This window comes from Solanum lycopersicum, chromosome 7 (assembly GCF_036512215.1).
Source record: "Solanum lycopersicum chromosome 7, SLM_r2.1".
In the NCBI taxonomy this organism is placed as follows: domain Eukaryota; kingdom Viridiplantae; phylum Streptophyta; class Magnoliopsida; order Solanales; family Solanaceae; genus Solanum; species Solanum lycopersicum.
Window position 1 is genome coordinate 57,596,447 of NC_090806.1, and position 22,559 is coordinate 57,619,005.

Here is a 22,559-nt window from a genome sequence, read left to right on the forward strand (position 1 = left end):
TTTTATTGGAATATACCCATAGGAGTATACGAGGTTAGATCTATACAAGTTGATGGTACTGGTGGTAATCCTCATTGTGTTTCACTAAATGAAAGAAAATGTGATTGTGGAAAATGGGTTAATCTGCACTTCCCGTGTTCACATGTCATGAAGGTAACTGATAGAATGGGAGGGCTAGCTAGAAATTTTGTTAGCGAGCATTTCACAATAGAGAATTATGTTGCAACATATTCTGGGTCATTCTCACCAATTGGTCATGAGTCATATTGGCCATCTCCATGTTTTACAATGAGAAGTAATGAATTCTATCGTCGTCCTAATCGGCCAAGGACAACTAGAATACATAATGAAATGGATTGTAATTCTACAGTGTATGAGCGAGCTTGTGGATTATGCAGGCAGACAGGACATGATAGGCGTCAATGTCCCAATCGTAATTAAATTTAAGTGAATAATTGTGGGTCAATGTCTAATGGTGTTAAATTTCTTTATGTTATCTAATGTAATGTGAATTTTTTCAGATTGCTAATAAAGGAAAATTATTAATGTTAATTTCCATTTATATTAATTTCCTTTCAATTATTAGTGCATAAATTTATCTACTACATAAGCTTAAATCTTAGAGGAAAAAACTAACTTAACTTAGAAATTCTCAGATTATTAACTTAGAATCTGCAGCTGAACAAAATTTCATATTTGTTGCCAACCTTGGTGATTCCCGAACAAAATTTCATATTTCATATTTCAATTATTAGTGCATAAAGTTATCTATCACTTTTCACAAACTTGAAGTTACATTAAGGAATACTTGAAAAACACAAACTAAATAGAAAATAATTGAAACATTCATGTATTCATAGAACATATTGTTTTACAAAATAATGACTAGTAGCTTCATTCTTCACAAAAAATCTCTACCATTCACCAAGGGTTATCCAGAATATCAACAAGATGCGTCAAACTAAGAAAAAATGATTAAGAAAACTTTGATGAGTTACATTCACCAAGAATCTCAATCTATACTGAAAGCACAAACTCAGTGGTACAAGTTAGCACGTCGAGTTTCATTATTTTTATATATTTCCAGAATTTACAGATGTTCATTTGGCTGCCCAAATAACTTTTGCTACTCTTTGTCGTGTCATCAGAGACTCTAAACATCTTACAAGAAAGTTGATGTACAACAACAGTTAACTGTTTGTTAGACATGAGAATTCAATATTTTTAGACATGGGAATTCAATATGATACGGAAGCTTATTCCTTTATGCATCATTTGGACAGTTTGGCAACAAAGGAACAAGAGACGTTTTCAGGGAAAGAGAAGTTGATTACAAAATTTATTTTGCTGGCATAAAAATGATACTGTAATTAGCATAGATGACATCCCAGACTGGCTAGATTAAGTTTCTGGTTAGTCTTTATACAAATCCAAATTTTTGTACTTGTCTAGGTCTTGTAGAAGACTTGATGTACAGCAGCAGTATGGATGGAAACTTGATGTACAGCAGTATGGATGGAACAATTTCTAAAACTTATATTTGCTAGCACACAAAAAGCAACAATTTCCAAGATATCTAAAAGGCTAACGACGCAAGCATTCAAATAACTTGGAAAAACTAAAGAATTTCAGTTTTCCAAAAGGCTAAAACTCGACGCAAATCAATTTTTCAATATCTATCGAGAGGTGAAACAACACAAACATTAAATTAACTTGGAACAATTGAAGCATTTCAGATTCGGAAAATCAGCACTATCCCAGGTCCAGCAGATATAAAAAAATCAACTATAAGAACGTTTCTTCTTGAAAGATCTCAAGTTTTGCAAAGTTTCAAAGCAAAAGAGAACTGTCATTGTAAGAAAATATGATTGATTCCTTAGACACACACAAAACTAAATTTCCTCATACTCCAAAACATGGAAGAAACAATAATTTAACAAGGAGTACCAAATTTGGATACCTGAAACCTTTTAATTACAGTTCTTTGTTTCTCGTTTCTTGGTTTTTTTTTTTTTGCCATGCTGGTAAAGATAGTGACTCCCTGACAAACAAGAATAATTTTCAGTTGTTCGACTAAACAGAGGAGTATTTATGTCAAAAAAATAAAATAAAGATGTTAATAGTACCAGTCCCACAACGCTTAGGAAAAATCCTACGCTTCTCCTTCACTGATGGTTCACCACATTCGTTTGCATTCTCCACTTCATCGTTGGAGTCCTCTAAATGATTAACAACGCCAGGGGTCTCAATGGACATTGGCAGCCCAGTGATGAATTAAAGTTGGGGGCATTCTCAAAATGTTGAGGTCGAGAACCACCAAATACATTCTCAAGTGATGAAAAACTAGAATTCCTTAATATTTGTGATGCCGTGTATGGAACAATATCAGTATTTGTTGGTTGATACGTCATACCTGATGCCCCGGGAGTGAATTCTTGAGTTTGGCCCCTTGAAATGGAACCAAAATCACAAGTTGTGTGATCATCTTCGAAGACTGATTCATACATTTCAATAGGCGCTCGTCCTTTCTCAACAGCACGAGCCCTCCTACCGGCAACACCACCTTTTCCTCGCCTACGAACCGGATGATGTAAATGATCATCATGTACCTCATCTCTTCTATAATCGGCTTGTACATTAATCCTAGCATCCTTGTGCACATATGTCAAGCACTTTTCTCCTTCATTTCGGACCATTGCACGAAATATGTATAAATCCTCCATTAATGGTTGATCACCAAGGGTTTTTTCTCTATCAACCATGGAATGAATATGACGCACCTACACAAAGATCAATTTTTTTTCTTACAAATATTTTCCATTCTTTTTTCTAACAGATGCTCAAACAAAGATCAAACTAAAGCACTAATTTTATATTTTTTAAGAAAAAACATAGGTAACAATTTTCCAAAGCAATATTATCCTCAAAAGATAAATCACAAACACACTAAATCTAAGTCATGGAATAAGGTATATATTCAAATGTTGCAATATCACACCATCTTTTTATGTCAAAAAAGTAAACAATCAATTTTGCACCACAAACATATTCTTAAAAAAAATGGCACATTAACTAACAAAACTGCTAGAGTGAAAGAGGTATGCCCTACCACTACACACACAAAAAAGAACAACACTTTTAAGCCCATAACAAGATGTCTACTCTGTCTTTTTCTTCTTTCCCTATTCCCAAAGCTTGAATATAAAGACTCTGTCTTTGCGTAATTTTCAGCATTGGCAGTCTACGCATTCTCAATTCCCGGGCATGTGTATCCAACATTACATTTGAAGATTCAACTATTAAGTATTCAGACAATGGTGTTAGGATCAAGACATGGCAAGGAGGATTTGGGACAGTATCCAACATTAATTTCAACAACATTAGAATGGAAAGTGTTCGAAATCCGATAATTTTAGATCAATATTACTGCAGCACAAAGAGCTGTGCAAATCAGTAGTTTAAGTTAACCATTTAAGAAGTAGCTTAATTTAACCACACACATAGGTAACAATTTTCCAAGTCACATTTTTCAAGAAGAAGCAATATTATCCTCAAAAAATAAATCACAAACACACTAAATCTAATACATACCATTGTTTCATATGCCGTTGAATTGGTCACATAACCTTCTTGTTGTTAAGGACGCTGAGTAGGATTACCAATAACAAGACGAGTAATGCGTCTAAACCAAATAAGGTAAGGGTCGTCATATCGAAGTGGTTGACGATTGACCGGAGCATCACAAACATATTGAAGTCGTTGGTTCCAAAGAGGCAACCATTGTGCATGCTCCAAGTTCCAATATATATTTCGTCTGCCCCTACGATCATGGTGAAAATGTGTGGCGTCAAATAGAAATGAAGTTGGTACCGTTTTTTTAATCCAAATTGTCTCATAACTCGATTAGGCAAGTGAACCTCAACGATATCCAAAAAAAATTGGAGCTCTTACACGCCATATGTCTCGTTCAATTCGACAATAATCAGGAAGACTCTCAATTAAGTCATCCGAATATGGTTCCAAATAAGCTACATAAAGAAAAATGTATGAGTTTCAACTACAATATATACATAATTTTTTAAAGAAAAACAGTATAACATCCTACCTGATCCTCTGTCATGGAATCAAGTGCATCCTTAAAAACTTTCAACACATGCTTAGTGGTATCAGTCCAACTAAAATGTGCAAATCATCTAGTAGCACGTGGACCCCTAGGTAAACAAGCAAGAAAATTATTTTCGATGTCCCTTTGTGCTATTACCTGAGGTCTGAGGACGATTACTCTCTCCCATGCCCAAATCTAAACATAATATATAAATATATAATTATGATATTATAAACTAGAAGAAATATTTATAAAGAATTGATGTAATTATTAAGTATACCTGAAGCAGTGGTAGAAAGCCAGCTATCTCATTTTGGTTACTCTGTGAGGCCTTACAGAGAAAGCGATACAAGCACGCTAAGGTCGCACTACCCCAACTATAAGAGCTAACTACATACATAAGCTTTAGATAGTTGCCAGATGTATCTGCCATCATCATACCAGCAATCATCCAAAACATGTAACATCTAGCCATTTGATTGATCATTTCTTGTGTTGTCAAGTCAGGTAATTGTAGTTGCTCGAGCATATGCGCATTAAGTGCAGTTACCTAGAGGCTACTACGGTTGAAGTCTTGAGGACGTGGAATAAAACCTAACAATCTTTGACAAATATTTTGTCAATCCCCTATGGTCCTTATCGACTCATCACCAAGTACTGGATCACCATTCACAGGTAAGCCATACAACACTTCTACATCTTGCAAGGTGATTGTCGCCTCACCCGTTCTAAAGTGAAATGTATGAGTCTTGAGACGCCATCTCTCTACTAGTGAAGTGATCAAGCTACGATCAATAGAAAGTCGATTTGATCTATAAACACCATATAGTCCTGATAATTCCATCATTTCTAAGACTCGTGGATGAATGGGATATTTCTTTACGAGGTCGCAAAATTTTCCATCACACCTCCTCGTATTTAAAATCATATTAACACTTCCATTCCATATATCCCGTGACCTATGGGTAAGTTGTTGAGTTAGTACCGATGGTTCAAGTGGACCGGGATCCAATCGATATGCACTATAACCAGTCATATACGTATCTATTAAACTGAAAAATCCATATGAAAGTAAATTAAATATAATTGTTAGTCCAAAATATAACAACCAAATCAAAGTAATGTACTGTCACCAAATGCTTTATTAAAATATTGAAAAATAAATTCAATTTCAGTAGAAGCGCATTGCAGGTCAACCTATTATAGTCTTCCTTCCATTTTCATGTGAACATTTTTTTTCTTTGTTTTTCTTTTCATTGTTTCTCTTTGCATCAACAAGATGCATGAATTCAAAATAAAAACAGAACATGCATATTAGAATTTCTTGAGTGATTATTCCATATAATCAAAACGATATAAATACGAGAAGGTAGAAATTCTAAAATTCAAGCATTCCATCTACTAGTTTGTAAGGGAAAAAAACATACCTCAAGGCTCTAACACAGGAAATTAACTTGATTCCAAGCTTTCCAGAAGATTGATAGCCGCAATTTATCGTGAAACTCTATATAACAAGATTTCCCCAAAATTGATTTGGAAAAACTACTGCTACCGTTTATCCACAAAATGAGGTTTTGATCCATTCATTGTCTTCCTGTGTTTTTGTTCTTTCACGCCTCCTCTTCGTCCACAAATTACCGATCGAAAATGGAATATGGAGGCTTAGAAAGTGACAATGGCGGCTGCCAATTTTTTTTTTCCAGAGAAAGGGCTGAAAGGGTGAAAGGGGTGAAAGGGTTTGGCAGCCACATAACATTTAAGTTAATAACAAAGTGACGTCGTTTAGTGAGGATATGGTGTTGTCACGTTTTAATATAAAAACGTTACCGCCAATAACGTTTATTAAGTTAACGGTGTTATTTTTTTTAAAATCAAATAAAGCCTAAAACCTTACCATAAAGTACGTTTATACTATTTTTGTAAAAAAAAAATTAAAAACGTATTAATTAGGTAAATTGTTTTTTAAAATAGCTCATTTTGGTCAAAATTTCCGATAAGCCCCATTACTAATGCAACTACGGAAAAGCTACTGCCAATGATTGTTTATAAAAATTTGAGACGAAAATGTCTATAGAAGTAGATTATCATACATTCAAGTCTTCAATCAAAATATATTATAATTCACTGTCTAACTAAAAAAACTTATAAACTTAAAAGTTTGACTATGTTCATCTTAATTATTCATTCGTCTAAATTATGTGATGTTGCTTAATAGATAACTTTTTAAAAAAGAATATATTAAAGCTTAAATATTTAAAACAAATAATAAATATATATAAAGTAATATTTAAAAAAGCGCATTAATTGATTCGGAATGTACTACTTCTTTACTTTTAGTTATAAAATTCTAATTTAAGCTTGAAAGAGAATCCTATTAAAAGTGTCCTTCTAAATAAGAAGTCTCAACCTAAATTTAATTGAGTTTCAATTCGAACTCGACTAATTTTGAATGTCATTTTCAAGAATCTGTAATTTCGTCGTGTTTCAATAGGGTTTAGGGTGATTTTGATATTAGAATTGGTTTATTAATTGGGAAGGGTTTAATTAGTAATGGGTGAGTATTGAGTTGATTTATAAATGATATTAATAAATTAAATTATATCCAATAGTTGAGCACCAAGCATTTTAAAAAAATATTCAAATGGTTTAAATTTAAAACCGTCAAAATAAGTGGTTAATTTTGAACCCAGAGGTGGATGTCTATTTTTGAGCCAATAGGTAGATAAAAAAGATATTTTGGAGCCAATAGATAGATGAAGGATAGTTTTGTATCATTTTCAATATTACGAAGGTATTTTAAACCCTTTTCCGTTTAAACTAATAATACAATACAATGGATAACAACCATCCAAACAAGGTGTAAAAAGAAACCCTCTTGATTGAAACTGCAAAATATCAAATACAATCAAAAAATTTACTGGTATAATACAGAAGACTCGGATATACTTTTAAGTCATTGCATATTGCAATAATGTTATATATTACCAATAACTCACCAATTCAAGTAGCTTGTATTGAATGCATTTGCATACGTACACTCTATTTCCTACATACAACCCTATCAAAAAAAACAAATCACCTGTTGAAGGTGATATATATGGATGAATTAAATGAAAAAGGACACGAAAGAAAACATGGGTGTACTGGATATCCAGAATCCCCAACTACAAACTATGGCACAAAAACTACCAAGCCTCTGGACAGAGCTCTCCCTCATGACGTAGTATCATCAAATCAGACTTCGACTTCATCCTCTATTTATGATCTATTTTTCTTTTTAGTCTTAGATCTCTTCACGGACAGCACAGATGATGCACTCTTGCCTTCAAGCTTCTTTGTTAGCTTCACAATGCTTGACATTCCTTTTCGTGCTGCTGCCCGATGTTCAGGCCTCCGGCTCATCATCTTGCGGTCAAGGGGCCAGTAGGCATACGGCTCAAGTCTGTCTTTCTTCTTGACATCACCACCTGCCTTCTTGCTCGCATACTCTGTTCCAGTGTAAGCCCATCCTGATTCAGATGTTCTCCTCCGTTTCTGAGTCTTCCTTGAGCTCTCTGAAAAGCGACTCCCTGCTTTGCTTCTTACATCTAAATCATCAGAAGCTGGCTTAACTCTTTTTTGCTTCTTATCTCCATCGTGAATAATCAAACGGCCTTCAGAATCTATTTCTGCTTCATCTTCTGATTCAGACTTCCTCTTGAGATTGCCAGATGCTCTAAGAGCTGACCTGGTCTTCTTCTGGTCAAGTAAGTCAAGTGGCTCATCATCTAATTGATCAAACAGATCTTCCTGCAAACTCTTGGCTGCTTTCCGTGTTTTCTTGGACCTGGAAATATGACATACACCCATTCATCTTACATGTGAAATAGTTTAAAGCTACAAAGCATCATTCATTTCCTTTAAACTAAATTACGTTTGACTTCCTACGTACTGTAGGACATAACATCTTAAAACATTCAAACTCACCGTAATAAAGATGCTTTGGAGTCTGATACTAATGTAGCCTTGCTCCTACGACCAGCAGTAGTTTTCGTGTCCATATATTCTGCATCACTGTTCTCAGATTCTCCATCATCAAACTCAGAAAATATTTTTGTATGATTCCATCTGCTTAGCCTGTAACAGGATGGAAAAGTTAATACCACAGGTACTATAACTAGTTGACAAGATACCAAGGCATTGAAATGACTTATTATCCATGTGATACAAACTACAAAAGACTGAAGACCAAAGAGTCATTGTCCATCTTAACTGGGAATGATCTGAAGATTCATCATTAACACAGAGACGGTCAAAAATAGGCAAATATTTGTTTCATGATAAAAAATTGTTCCAACCCAGCAAAGGTACATAAAATACTCCAATATGTTTTAGTCGCTTCACCATGCATTAGGCATCCAATATTCTTGTGTTCATCCAACATTTAGGGATGACAATGGGGTGGGTTGAGTTTAACCCGCAAAATTTTTAATCCACCTCGCTCCGCTCTGCATAACAACCCTTTTCATTTTCAACCCGCCCCGCATAATTATTTTAATATTTTTTCTAGAAATTTATAAAAATAAATTTCATTTTTTAATTAAGCTGTATTAATTTAATAGATAATGACGTAAAAAAATATTTGGGCACTAAGCATTAGTCTTCGTAGGATTCTGATGGAATATGATTCTGCACAAACTACACTTGTAATTCAGTTTTGTTCTCTTATCATTTACCTCCATCAATTTACAGTTGCTCTTTCATTTGTTATTCATAGCCTTGAATGGTCTTTGATTTATCTTTAAGATTGGGTAACTTGGCAAAAGCGTCAAGTTAATTCCTAAAATAGTTACTTTCTTCTTTCATGCATGATCATTTTGCTCCGAATGTTTTTAGAAGTTCATAACGTAATAATGACTTAAAAAGTTGTGTTAATTTAACAGATAATGTAACAAATTGTATTATTTTTTATTGAACCATATTCATAAACTATCTTGAATAATTTAGTAGCTTTAAAGAAATCGTCTTAATAAATAATGTTCTATCACTCTACATTTAAAAAGTTAAAATTAACTATGAACCCGCATAAAATCACAAATATCTGCAACCCACCCCGCCCCGCATAGTTTTAAAAAGAAAAATTCAACCTATCCCACATAGCCTTAAATCAACCCCGCCACACATATGCCCCGACCCATTACCATCCCTACCAATATTCTTGTGCATATTCTTCTTAACTTCAGTATGTAGGTATGGAGGAAAGGAAACCAACCTTGATGTCGTTGCTTTTGTCATACGGGATCTGCTTTCCTCAGAATTCGAGGCGAGGCTCCTCTCTCTTCGCTCTTTGATCTACATTTTCATCAGAAGAATAAATAATTCATCTGAACATTTAATATCACACTAGCATTTTCACAGGTTCTAGTCCAGATCATAACTAACCTTTCTTATGTTAGTAAGGAGTTTCATGTGCTCTTCAGGCATCACCTCTTTTACAGCATCCAATCCACACTTCTTGATAAGCATTTCAATAAGCAGTTTAACCTGTCAAACATAACATGCACCCAGCCACCTTTCAATCAACATCTAATCTTTTCATAACAGGAAAGAAATTCCACAAACAAAATTAGAGAAGACCACTGAAAATTGAGTAATTGCATACAGGAACCAAAACCAACTCAAACCACAAGTTTAGAATTTAGGAGAAAAGCAAAAACCTTGGCTTTGAAATGGTTCTTGGTACTATTTTGCCAACCAAGAAGGGCCTCTACCATGTTCCTTAAATGTGCTTGCAATCCATCGGCCGTCGATTTTGTGACCAGTACCTTCAACAGCCCTAAATTAGCCTGCATTCAAGACAAGTTTCAGCTGACATCCATAAGATGGCGGGTGAACATAATTCGAAGAGTGTCTTAATGCAGACAAAAACACACCTTAATTATTTCTTTGTTCTCTCTTTTAAGGAGAAGAAATGTTGATGGTAGGACACTGTAAGCAGCAGAAACAAGGTCTGAAAATTCATAAGCCAGTCGAGCAAGGCCTTTAACCGCTGCACTGATCATATGAGGTGTTTCCCCGGCAAGACCCCCAGCAATCTGCCAGCGGAACATCAACGACAATGAAGCTTATGTCAAACTGAAAGATCCTACTCCATTACATAAATTCATCAGATTATAATTGTCATACCATATTAAAAAACTGATGCAGGTGCTCCTTTCTGCCACCTTTGTCTTCATCTGCACAAGCATGGCCAATCTTGACAAGAATCTCGTACGCTCGGTTCCTTGTTTTCTTGTTAGCCTTATATGGAACCATCAAATAACTCAGCACATAAATCAAATAATTATGATGTAAACAATATAGCTGTCCTTCCAGTTATGCAGCCAAGACTAGTTAATGGTGAGAAATTATTGCGCTATGAACTTCTGAAAAAACTCTGACAAATATGATCATGCATGAAAGAAGAAAGTAACTATTTTGGGAATTAACTTGACGCTTTTGCAAGATACCCGATATTAAAGAGAAATTGAAGACCATTCAAGGCTATGAATGACAAATGAAAGAGCAACTGTAAATTGATGGAGGTAAATGATAAGAGCACAAAAATGAGATTACAAGTGTAGCTTGTACAATCATATTCCATCAGCATCCTACAAAAAACTAATGCTTAGCCAGTGTATTTTAGAATGTCGTTTCACATGTAAATACTAACTCACAAAGAGCACGCGTAGGTATAGGCTAGGTACTCTTAAAAGTTTGACAACATGAATAAAACCTAAAGAAAGGAAAGTAAAATTCATGATGATAACATTGATTATAGCTAGCAACTTATTGCCATAAAAATTTGCAAAGGGCTCAAAACTGATTTTGATAGAGTATGAAGTTTAGAATATTAAATAAAAGAGAGCATACAATTTCCTGTAGAGTCCTCCCATAATATGCCATTATGCAAATAAAAATTCACTGGAATTATCTTTTCATTTAATTAATAGCAGCACTCTTGGTTGAGAAATAGAATGTCAATATATTGAACTATGCACTTTCTATAGTCAAGGTCCCCCACAAAATGATTCATGAAAATTATTTCACGGCACTGTTTATTGCAAAACAAGCTTAGAGTTTCCATACGTTCCATTTAGCCAGTCACCAAACTGGTTGGTACCACTTCACAACTATGGGAGAAAATCATGGAGGACAAATTGGCAGATTAACAGCTATATAAATTAATATGGAAAAGAAAATTGGGTAAACTCTACAGTGAAACTCTATCACAATTAATAAGTATACCTCTTTGAGTGCAAGCAAAATTTCAGTCATAAAAGAAGTAATACTGTCACGCCTCCTCTGTTCTGATTCATCCTGTAGAATGCAATAAACCGTTAAAAGACTACGCGAAATTCAGTAAGAATTTGCATAAATCAGAGGCATCTTAGTATCATCCACTTGAGGAGAATCCTCACCTTCGTAACATGGACAATCAAAAAGTATAGGCAGTCAAGTCTGTGACGCTTGGCTGGAAAATGACATGCAGGTAGTGCTTCAATCATCAAATTAAGCAACTCTTCGGTCTTCGTGGAAATAAATTCATCACAGTCCTGTACACAGAAGTTGCAAAACTTATTAGCCACAAAATAAATGTGTCAAAAATATAATTAAGAATCATAAAAGAGGTGCTTTAACATTATAGTTCAGATTACTTGCTTCAGAACAAGGACAAGGGCATAAATAACTGTCATGCCAAATTCAAGTATTCAATCTTGGAATTTAATTCAATTGGGTACCATCAAATGACTGCATTAACATGAAAGGCCTAAATCGCCTTTCCTCCAAATATTCTGAACCATGATAATGATATTTTACAAAGCTTACTCAACTAAAAAGTTATCTTGAAATCATTTCTAAGTTTTGATATAACCGTCCAGTCTTAGATATGTTGAGAAGAATTCTGAGAAGAAACTTCAATAATAACTTCATGATACTTTGGGAAAAAACTTACCTGAAGGATCATGGAGAGAACTTTATATGCCTTCTTCTGGATCAAGCCTTCCTCATCCTGTGCCTCATATTAGTTAATAAACTTTCTACATGAAGAAGCTAAAAGTGCAGAAGCAAAGCCACAACTGCTACCAACCTTTAAAGCAGGCTTTAAAGCACCAAACAGCACACCAATTTCTTGAGCGTTTAAACCAGGCAAGAATGAAACTGCCAGATCAAATAACTGTGCCCTAAATGGTAGAAGCAAGAGATATGAATGGCATTAACACAAAGGAAAAAGGGCTTAACGGCAGAAGGAATGAAACAAATGTGATTTAGTCATCCTACCTCTCTGACAAAGAACTTTTACTGGATGAGTCATCAATCTGCATTGAATGCGATTTTTTGTCCTTCCCTGCCTCCCCAGCTTCTTGGGTCACCTCCAAAAGCCTCTGCATGATTTTCGTAAATAGCACTCTTACCACCCTTCTTTTTCCTTTGGTTTGGTCGAGACTCTTTTCTCTAACTTTGTCAGCAATAGAGGCCAATACACCAATTGTTCTCTGTATTAAATACACATTATCAAAAAAACTGAGCAAAGAATATTTTCAATAGTTTTTTTCTAAAAAGCAATTCAAATTTTCAGATATTAATTATTTAGAAAAAATAGAATTGCCGATTCACCAATAATGATTTCTATTCAGGCATCATCAAACAAACCACAGACAGAAAAAGAAAAATGTTTAGCACACAATCATTTGGATTCCAATAACAGACCTTGTCAACAGCTGAAAATAAAATAAAATACTATAAGATAGTATTCCTCCAATCAACCATGCGGCAATACTATTAAGGATCTTCGTCGAAACTTATGCAATGTGACAGATAATTAAAACTGCAAATTAAAAAAATTTACACGAACAAGGACAAAGGTTAGGCAGAACCTTACAGAGACCCTTCTTAAATCAATAACACCTACTACCTCCATAACAATAATGTTTTGATTTGGAGTGAAAGGATCGAATTCGCAGTCTAAACTTGGACACCGATTTAAATACTTTTTGCAAAAGAAAAAAAAGATATGGATAACATAATATTAATAATTATTTTAGTTGTAAAATAATGTTATGTTAATAATATATCAAGGTAATGTTAAATTTATTAAAATTTTAATATATTCATGGGCCGAGTCTGGGTTTACTTAAAACACAGTGTAGTAGGTTGATGCAGCTTCATCACAGTTCCCTTGGCTCAACTTCATCCTTTTTATAGGATATACATAGAACAGTTAAGAGATGTAGACTTTTGGAGCCATCACTTGATAACATCATTGGAGTAGAAAAGAAAAAAAAAGTGTGTTTCCTTTCACATCAAGTATCATATGGAAAAGCAATAAGCAAATGTCAGAGTGGTCGATAGCTGCAGACCCACAAACTATTATTGAAAGACGAAGTTCCAACAAGCTTCTTTTGTTTCTCAGATGACACTGAAATAATATGCATTTTGTTTCTCTTCTTTTTTCCCTTCTCATTGTAGTGTTTCTTTAAAGCAGTTGTGACTGTGATCCGAGAATTTATATATCAATTAAAACATCAATAAAATAATATCATCCATCACTATTAAAAAGGGGGTAATAGTATCTCTTCTAAACAAACCTGCAAAAATCCACCAGTATCTTTAGAGGATTTCAAGAAGACATCATAGAGAACAGGTAGCAGTTTCTGAGCTGAAAGGCTCAATGTGTTCAAGTTATTGTCTGCAACTTGCTGGTTGTACCGTGCAATGGCTCGTTCTCTGGGAACGTTTGTTTCAGTATCAGACAGATCAACTGTCCCTTTTAAAATGCTATCATTCTGCTGAACGAGGATCTGCAAACTGGAGCATATTATCCCACAAACATCAGGCTCTTCATGTAGAGCTTTGCGGAATACCTTCTCCAGATCCTTGAAGCTTTCAGCAGTGTCGACAGGGTAATTGCAAAATGAGGGTAACAGTGACCACAATGAGTACACAATTCCATCAATAGTTCTTGCTGAATATATCTTTCCCTCGCGCTCAAGCTGGCAGAAAACATAAGAATGAGCTCACCATGTAAATAAAAGAAAAAGTGTGTGTGTGTGTAGGGGGTGAGGGGGAGTGTGATTTAGCATCAAACATACCATTGCAGACCTCTGCTTCATAGCTCCAACCATTGGCAAAATTGAGTTGGTAAAGAAACTTAAATGCGCACCAACAATATTTTGCTTTAGAATTGGGAAAAGCCAGATGTTGGACTCTGACAGATCTTGTACATCCAGTTTAAGAGGAAGAAGAGTAAGAAAAGATTCAGGTCCCATTGCACCAACAGCTGATCCAACACATTCGTGCAGCTGTTATCAACAAAGCCGTAAATTATCAGCATATTCTATTAGATAAGAAAATGTTATAGCTAAACCTATACTCACAAATCAGATCCCTAAGAACATTAAGGAACTACAGGAAAAAAAAACTCCACAAGGGAAAAGATCCCCTGCTAAGACACAACCTATATTTCCACGGATAATGGTTAGGGACCATGGTCACTCTCTGCCAATATTTTTGAAAGCGGGAGGTTATTTGAGTAACTAGCGAAGCAGGCCACAGGCATATTTTCATGGTTCTTTTTTCCGACTGAATCTAATTTTAGGCGAGAAAGAAGATCCACATAAAGCAAGATCATACTTGTGCAAAATTCCACACATTCCATTACATGACTAATAAGATGCACAAGGTAAACCTTGGAGAATACGAGAACCATTACTGTTTCAAAAACCAGCATTACTTTAAGCCATAAACTGATCATCAAGGAAATTGTTAGCAACAACATATCCAGTGTAATCCCACAAGTGGGGTTTTGGAGAGGGCAGAATGTACACAAACTTTACCCATACCTTTGCGTGGGTAGAGAGGTTGTTTCTGATAGACCCTCGGCTCAAACGAGAAGTTTCCGAAGTATACTGAAGTAGGATCGCAAGAAAAAAAAAATGAAGCAACAAATAGTAATACACATTGAAGAATAAGATACATTATACGATTAGTAAATATTACAACTAATAAGAATGAGACGAGAGGAGGTTGGCCCGCTGCCTTTCCCATATATAGTGTGACAACACTTTTCTACCTACTAACCTTCTACCGTAATCATCAGCCTTCCTGTCATGTTGTTGTGTCATGTCTTTGTCTAATCACCTCCCCAAATTCTTCTTCGGTCTATCTCTACCTCACCTAAATACCACGCTAACACCTCCATAGATACACATCCAGACACCTCTTTTCATATGTTTGAATCATCTCAGCCTCACCTTCTTCATCTTGTCCGCAACGAGGGCCACTCCTACCATACCCAATATAACTTTGTTTCTAATCTAATCTCTTTTAGTTTGCCCACACATTGATATGACCATCTTCATCTCTCCTACATTCATCTTCTGAACTGTATCTTCTTGAATGTCCAAACACTTAGCCACATCAACACAGTTGGTCTAACCACTACCCGGTAGAACTTACTTTTAAAGCTTGGTGACACATTCTTATGGAACAATACCACAAATGCAAGCCTCTATCTCATACACCCTACTCTAATATGATGTGAGACATCATCAGTAATCTCCTTGTTTCCTTGGATTATGGTTCGAAGATACTTGAAACTTCCTTTCTTGGGTATAACTTGTGCATCAATTTTCACTAAACTTGCATTCCAGGTACTACACATAGTCCTACTTCAGCTGAAACTTTAGACTCTAAGGTTTCTCTCCAAACTTCCAACGTGTCGTTAACTCCACTGTGCGTCTCATCAATCAATATTGTATATGAGAATAAATAATCCACGATGCTTTCCCTTGAATATGTCGTGTCAATTCATCCATCACCAAGGCACATAGGAATGAACTAAGGGTGATCCCTGATGCAATCCCATCATGATTGAGAAGGATATTGAGTCACCTCCATTATTTTAACTCCATCGTACAATCTATAGTTTCCCTAATGTAGAGGTGTCCATGGTTTTTAAAAAACCATTTACTAAGTGAAATGATTATTAGGTTTCTCTTACTAAAACAAAAAAACTTTTATATAAATCTGTAGCCATACAAAATAATCGGGTAGGTTTTTTATTTTATAATATGTGGCTCTTCTTCACCAACACTTTGTCATTATCATCCTTGATGCACTTCACTTGGCCTAGGTTACATGCCCTCCTCTATCACCTTGGCAAGCTTATACAACTTTATATACCTGCCTTTGCATTCAAGCTCCTCATACATGAACTCAAAAACTGTCATTTAGTAGTTGTAACCGCTAGCTTCACATCCTTCTCAACCATCTAACCTTCTTGGATACCACTTTTCCTTAGACCCCTCCATTTCACCACTAATCCTTTTTTACTCATTTGGGCTACCCCGATACCCCTAAGTTGCTTCTTTAATCCAATCAACATGTTAGTGAAATCATCCTTACCATGACACTAATGTTGTCAAACATATTATACAAATTTGTTGCATTGAATCACATTTTTGGAAATAATGATAAGGACAATTCAAGGAATCGAGTTGGTCCCATTTGGAAATTGATGGTGTTGACAAAAGGCAAAAGATAAGGCACACCCACTAAACGAACCATCCAAAAATCAAGAGCCGTTATAACAAATGTTCAACACAATCATTGATTATATTTGTACAAATTTATGATTTTTGTAGTGTATCTCAACACTTATAAATAAATTGTGGTTTTTTAACTGTATATCACACTTAAAAATAAATACTGTTATTTCATGACACAGCAATCATCAACAAAAGGAGTTTGTTGATCCTTTCTTTGCTAGGTCTCAACTACTCTTTTTAATTCTCAAGTGTCTCTATTCTGTATTTTTCCTAGTCAATTCTCTTGTTGGTGCAAAAAGGATCAGTCCTGTTTTTTTATCAAGAGGGTATGCCATTTGCCAAATCAAATATTATGTATAAAACATCAGTCGAAGATGTCTCGGAAGAAGACTAAAATGCTACTCCATCCTTTGTCTCTACATTTTATACTTTCTGGAATTTCTGCACAAACTTTACCAACATCTACTAGAAATTACTCATCAAGTTCTATTTTTAACTCATTTACTGAATCAAGTTGATCCAGATAGAAATCCATATACTTAAAATTTTTATTCATTTCCTTTCCTTAGCTACGATCTATCAGAAAACCTGCAATGCTCTCTCATCATATTCTTGTAGTTCATTTTTAAAAAATTCCTTTCTGATCCTATTCTACATACAAAACTTTTGTGTTCATTTGCATCATTTTAAGTATCATGATCATAAAACATTGTTTATCAATTTTTGAGATCTCCATTCAACGCAAGGACTGAGCAGTAACAGTACGCTACTATTTTAATTGCAAAGACCAACTTAATCAATAAACTTCACTAAAGTGAAATGCTTCACTTGGTTAGTCATCAAAAGAGCCTGCTCAACTCAAGAAGTCCTACAGAAGAGAGGAATGCAACTAGTCCCTAGGAGTTCTCTATGCAAGTTAATATGGGAAACAAACAAACACTTTTTCCTACATTGCAAATTCACAACACAGATCTGCAAGTTGTTCCCCACATCAGAGGTTTCAAGTGGACTATGCGAGGACAAACTTCTGACCTTTTTAGTTGCTGGATCAGAAGGGGGTAGCAAGACTAAAAAGAAATGGTGGAAGCTAGTTTTGAAGATAGATCTAACTCCATTCACAAAGTAAAATGGAATTGTTTGGTATCACTACTTTTTTGGTGCAAATAGCTCTATATAGAAGATGTAGATCAAATAATAAAATTAATAGGGAGCTTGTAATTTTGGTTAGGGCTGTAAATTATTTAAGGTGGCCAGCATATCCTTAATACGGAAGAATACAATTTTATCAATGTTTAAAAAAATATTCTCATTGTCTGTCAGATACCAAATAGGAAAAACGACAAACTGTCGCCGAAAAGGTTGAATTGTAAATAGCAGCAATATAAGAATAAATAGGTGAGGGAGAAAGAAAAAGAAAAAAGGACTCCCCCAATGACATCAAGGTTAACACGACAAAAGCCATTTCCATGAATAAACAACCCCAAAAGCAAGGCTCACCTGTCTACGGAAAGGGAAGTCTTCATCTGGCAACTTTTCCATATCAGCCAAACTCTGTAGTGTTCCCTTCAGAAGGTGAGAAGAATAGCAACCTAAAAAGAAGTCAATGAAAAGTAGCACTTTGCTAGTCATTCCTTGGTTGATGTATAGGAAGAACGCAATTAAATCTAGCTCATTACATCACCAATTCCGTCCAATGATAAGTCACTTACAATAGGCATGATCAGTAGTAGAATACTAAGGAAAGAAGCAACAACAAGTACTCAGTTTTATCAAAGTGGATATCATTTTAGGAAGTCCAAATCCATGAAACCTAATTAGAGTTAGTGTAGAAAACTATATATACAAAATAATTTATAGACCATTCAACAACTTGAAACTAAATATTGAGTTTTAGAGCTTAAGATGGCTAATAGATTTTTTAACAGATAATCACCTAGCTTATCAAACATGGCAACCACCACTTGAAATGACATGTCCCAAACTGCTGCATAGTGATAGGTAAGCAAGCTCTCAATTGTGGCACAGATTTTCTCAATGATAGTTGGTCCAGATTTTTTCGCATCAGTATTCGAACTAATTATGTTATCCACACCCTGTTTGATCAAGTTTTCATCAATGCATTCATGTATTAAAATCTTGAGTGCCTCCAGCGCAGCCCTTATAGCTTCCTCATGTTCAGAACCTAGTACATCTGAAAGGCCATAAAGTAAATAAGTAATAATGAAACAAAAAATTACCAAAACCAGAATTGGACAGGAAAAGAACTAAGCTGGTAGGTGAAGTGAAAGACTTTATCCCCTTCTTTATTTTGCATGAGACAATTGAATTCTTAATATCATTATATTCAGAAGTGTGCAATCTACACAAGGTAAGAAAATAGGGGGAAAAAACACCCACCACTAAGAGAGTTGAACACCACAGGGAGCTTAACCACACATAATTGCCTGTTAATTGAATATACTTTTCTCATCCCAATGCCAAGCAAGCGAGCTGTGAATGTCAAAGTATCAGCAGATGACTCATTTGCAGAAACTGAAGTTGCAAATGAAGCCAAGAGGTCCATAAGCACTTCTGGAGATACTTCTGCTGTTGGATGGATACAAAGAGCATTCAACCCATCTGTAATGCGCCTATCAACAAGAGGTTGATGCAATTCCAGCAAAGATTTGAAGTACTTCAAAGTGCTATTCAAGTACTTTGAAGACATAAAAGGAAGACAAAGTTTCAGAGCATCCAGCACGTGTAAGACTTCTTGTGCTCCTTTGGGTCTTTCAGAGGCATTTACAGTTGTTCCTCCTGCAAGAAGAAGGGACCTTTCAAAGAGATTTGTGATTGCTTCACTAGCAGGTGCCAATAGAGGAGCAAGCACAGATGATGACTGAAAGTTTTGCAGGAGATCACGTAGACAATTATGTGACATCTTCCTCACCTATTCAATTGACCAGCCCAAAACAGAAGAAAAATCACTGACAATGCACTTGATCTTCCTGACTTTTGAGTTGAAGCATTACGTAAAGGCAAAAAATAGCAAGAATATTATCCATAATACTATAAGCCAGCAGATACCCATTTTTACATCATAGCTTCCATATTCTCTAATCTCTGCCTTTGCAGGGGATTGGCTTCTATGTAAATCTATGAGGGGGAAATCCTTCATTTGTTTTTATCGTTGAATTCTCTCATTCCTTTTTATGTTATTACACCATACACTTGTTGACAAAATAATCTCAAATCTAAAATCTTAGTTTCTCTATGGAATCCAAATAAAAGGATTAGAGTTGCTAGGCATGGCTGTACGCGTATAACTTTGGAAATACACATTGCATTGATTATTGATCTACAAGAAGATCATCCTGTTCATACACGTCTTCTATGACATAATAATCAATATAAATGTGTTAAAATCATGACTTACGAAAATGAAAATCGATCAAAATTGTAAATGACTAGATTCTGTAAACATGCATCCTATTGCTGTATCATTACATAAGAAGCTACTAAGCTTGTGCCAGCAGTCTGTTACTTAGCTGAGAAATCCATTTTGCGCTTTAAAATAATTACTTTTACTATGGTCTGCTGCTCTACCTAAGATAAAGACCGAGTCTTTTCATGTAATGAAATTTCCATAATGTTAAAGATGCGCTTGATAGGTTAACCAAAAGAAAGGCATGATACTAGAGGGGAATGCATCAAATTTCTTATCAAAGCTATTAAATAAAGAAGAAAAGTAGTGACCTTTTGCCGATCATCTGTTATATACCCAATAAACACACCATAAATTTGAGCAACATCAGACCAGTTCCCCTTGGCTCCCACAATTAGCAAATGCACAACACACTTTAAGCACGAAACAATCCCTTCAACACCAATAGACTTCAATCCAAGTAGTTGAATCATAACATCAGATAAATATTCATATTTCTTCCTCAACATAGCTTGGTTTATTCTAGGAATAACGAGAGACAAAATCGTGGAAAGAGCATCAACAAGATGGGATGGCGGTCCTTCAGGGGCAGCAGTATATAAGGTTTGGAGTGAGGAACAAGTAGCACCGAAGTAAGCAATTGGCGTGAGAGGAAAACTCTGTTCTCTAAGCTCCTGTGACATTGTACCAATGGCGGTGCAGATGTGGACGTGGTGCTCATTGTTGGAATCGCAAAATTGGGATAATACTATATTGCAGAAGTCATCTGAAGAGTTATCCGGGAAAGGCTGTTCCATTTCAATCCCCTCCATCACTGTGAGGGAGCTTGAACGGCGGCGGCAAGGAGCTTGAACGGCGGCGGCGAAACCTAAAACACTAAACCCTCAAAAATATTCAAGCCAAACAAAGCACTAAACCCTCAAAATTATTGATGTTATAGGGTATATAAAAATATATGAATTGTATACGTACATTACTAGTTAATTAGTTTTAAATAAAATTTTCTTAATAGTTTATATTTTGAAGGAAAAGAAAAATATGAATGATAAGTTGATAACTGACATTAGCCTCCCGTGCGTTATATGTTTTTACATATATATAAGTAAAGTTTTACCTTTTTTATCCAAAAAATGTTTTATCTAATTTTAATTTTTAATTGGTAAATAGTAGAGTTGTTATATGATTCAAATAACAAAAAGAATTGATATTTTAATTCATTTTAAATTGGTAAATAGTAGAGTTGTTATATGATTCAAATAAAAAAAAATGATATTTTTATTAATTTTAAATATTTAAAACATAGTAAATAATAATTTTATTTATTGAAAAGTGACAAGAAGATGAATAAGTATTTTTAAGAATCTTTCAATTTTTTATAAAAATATGATTTATACTCATAAGTTTTAAAAATTACTAAAACTAATTATAAGTTCGTATTACAAGTCAATTAATTTTCATTGCAACAATAACAAATAATATCTATGACTCTAAATCAATGTAATAATTTAAAGTCAATGCAACAAGCATCACTATATACATGTGAAGTAGACAAAGCACGTGACTTTGTCATTCTGATCTTATTGTTCATCATTTTCATCAATAACAATATTATCATTTAAAATTCACTAAATATTTATCACTATTTTGATGTTAAGGTAAAAAATTGTATAATACAATTCAAATAACTACTATAGCTTTTTTTTGTAAAAGATAAAAATATGGGGCAAAATTTTAATTTTCAAAAAATCCCAAATAATAAGATTTGACCCGAATACTAAAAAAAAACTAGTATTTGAAAATTTGAGATATTTATCAAAAATATTTTTCAAATAATAACAAACTGTATAGATAAACGCTATTTATCAAACTTTTTTAAATATTATTTGTCAAATATATGGTCAAACGAGCTCTTACTCTAACTAGTTAAGTTTACTTGTTTTACCATGTAGGTCGCATTAGTTAATAAGTATATATATATATATATATTTACAAATTGTTATATGTTATATTAATAATAAAAAAATTTAGAAGAATAACGAAATTTTGTAAAGATAAAAAGTGTACTCAAAAGATAAAAAGCCTCCGGTAATTCTCAATGGCCCACTGCGTTAAAGCCACCTCGCTGCTTATATATTTAATGGCCAAAATTAATTTATGTTATACTATTTAGTTATCCCTTCTATTTGTCTGTTCGAGCAAAACCTTCAATTTAATTTTGATATTTTTTTTTCCATTCTTTGTGGCTCAGATCAATTTCAACTGAGATATCAATTATTATCAATGCCACTATTTACTTAAAGGTTAAAAGGTAATTGAAATTTTATATAAAAATCGAATCGATTAAATGAATTCTCTCTCAAAATACAAAATAAGATATTCTAAATTAAATAAAAAAAAATAAATTCAACCTAAAAAATACTTTAAAGGAAGTAAAATGAAGTTAAAAAACGATCTATACTTC

General features: G+C 34.5%; 1 protein-coding gene and 1 long non-coding RNA gene across 3 annotated transcripts; both read right to left on the reverse strand.

The window, feature by feature from the left end:
* Positions 1-897: 897 nt before the first annotated feature.
* On the reverse strand, positions 898-5,819 carry LOC104648438 (uncharacterized). 2 transcript variants are annotated; one of them, XR_742448.3, is made up of 7 exons: positions 5,533-5,819; positions 4,386-5,157; positions 4,106-4,300; positions 3,952-4,028; positions 3,592-3,820; positions 2,127-2,780; positions 898-2,041 (listed from the first exon to the last, which is right to left on the reverse strand). It is a non-coding gene; the product is annotated as an uncharacterized lncRNA (long non-coding RNA). The 2 variants fall into 2 exon arrangements; XR_742446.3 differs by having other exon boundaries at positions 3,592-4,028.
* A 1,229-nt stretch (positions 5,820-7,048) lies between these two features.
* On the reverse strand, positions 7,049-21,171 carry LOC101244787 (uncharacterized). Its single transcript, XM_004243639.5, has 18 exons — positions 20,410-21,171; positions 19,072-19,603; positions 18,608-18,865; positions 18,172-18,263; positions 14,218-14,427; positions 13,714-14,118; positions 12,407-12,621; positions 12,216-12,309; positions 12,081-12,137; positions 11,545-11,679; positions 11,372-11,443; positions 10,271-10,384; positions 10,018-10,179; positions 9,802-9,930; positions 9,527-9,628; positions 9,357-9,436; positions 8,072-8,221; positions 7,049-7,931 (listed from the first exon to the last, which is right to left on the reverse strand). The coding sequence occupies exons 1-18, from the start codon at positions 20,908-20,910 to the stop codon at positions 7,364-7,366; spliced, it is 3,876 nt and encodes a 1,291-aa protein (XP_004243687.2). The 5' UTR covers positions 20,911-21,171; the 3' UTR covers positions 7,049-7,363.
* Positions 21,172-22,559: the final 1,388 nt, after the last annotated feature.

What these genes read in the sequence shown, in the direction of transcription:
- LOC101244787 (XM_004243639.5), bottom strand. Translation starts at nt 20,910, where the DNA reads ATGGAGGGGATTGAAATGGAACAGCCTTTCCCGGATAACTCTTCAGAT. An exon ending in TTCTCTCCATGATCCTTCAG is followed by an intron (nt 11,680 to 12,080) that starts GTAAGTTTTTTC and finishes TTCTGTGTACAG; the next exon opens with GACTGTGATGAATTTATTTC. An exon ending in TGATTGTCCATGTTACGAAG is followed by an intron (nt 11,444 to 11,544) that starts GTGAGGATTCTC and finishes TGCATTCTACAG; the next exon opens with GATGAATCAGAACAGAGGAG.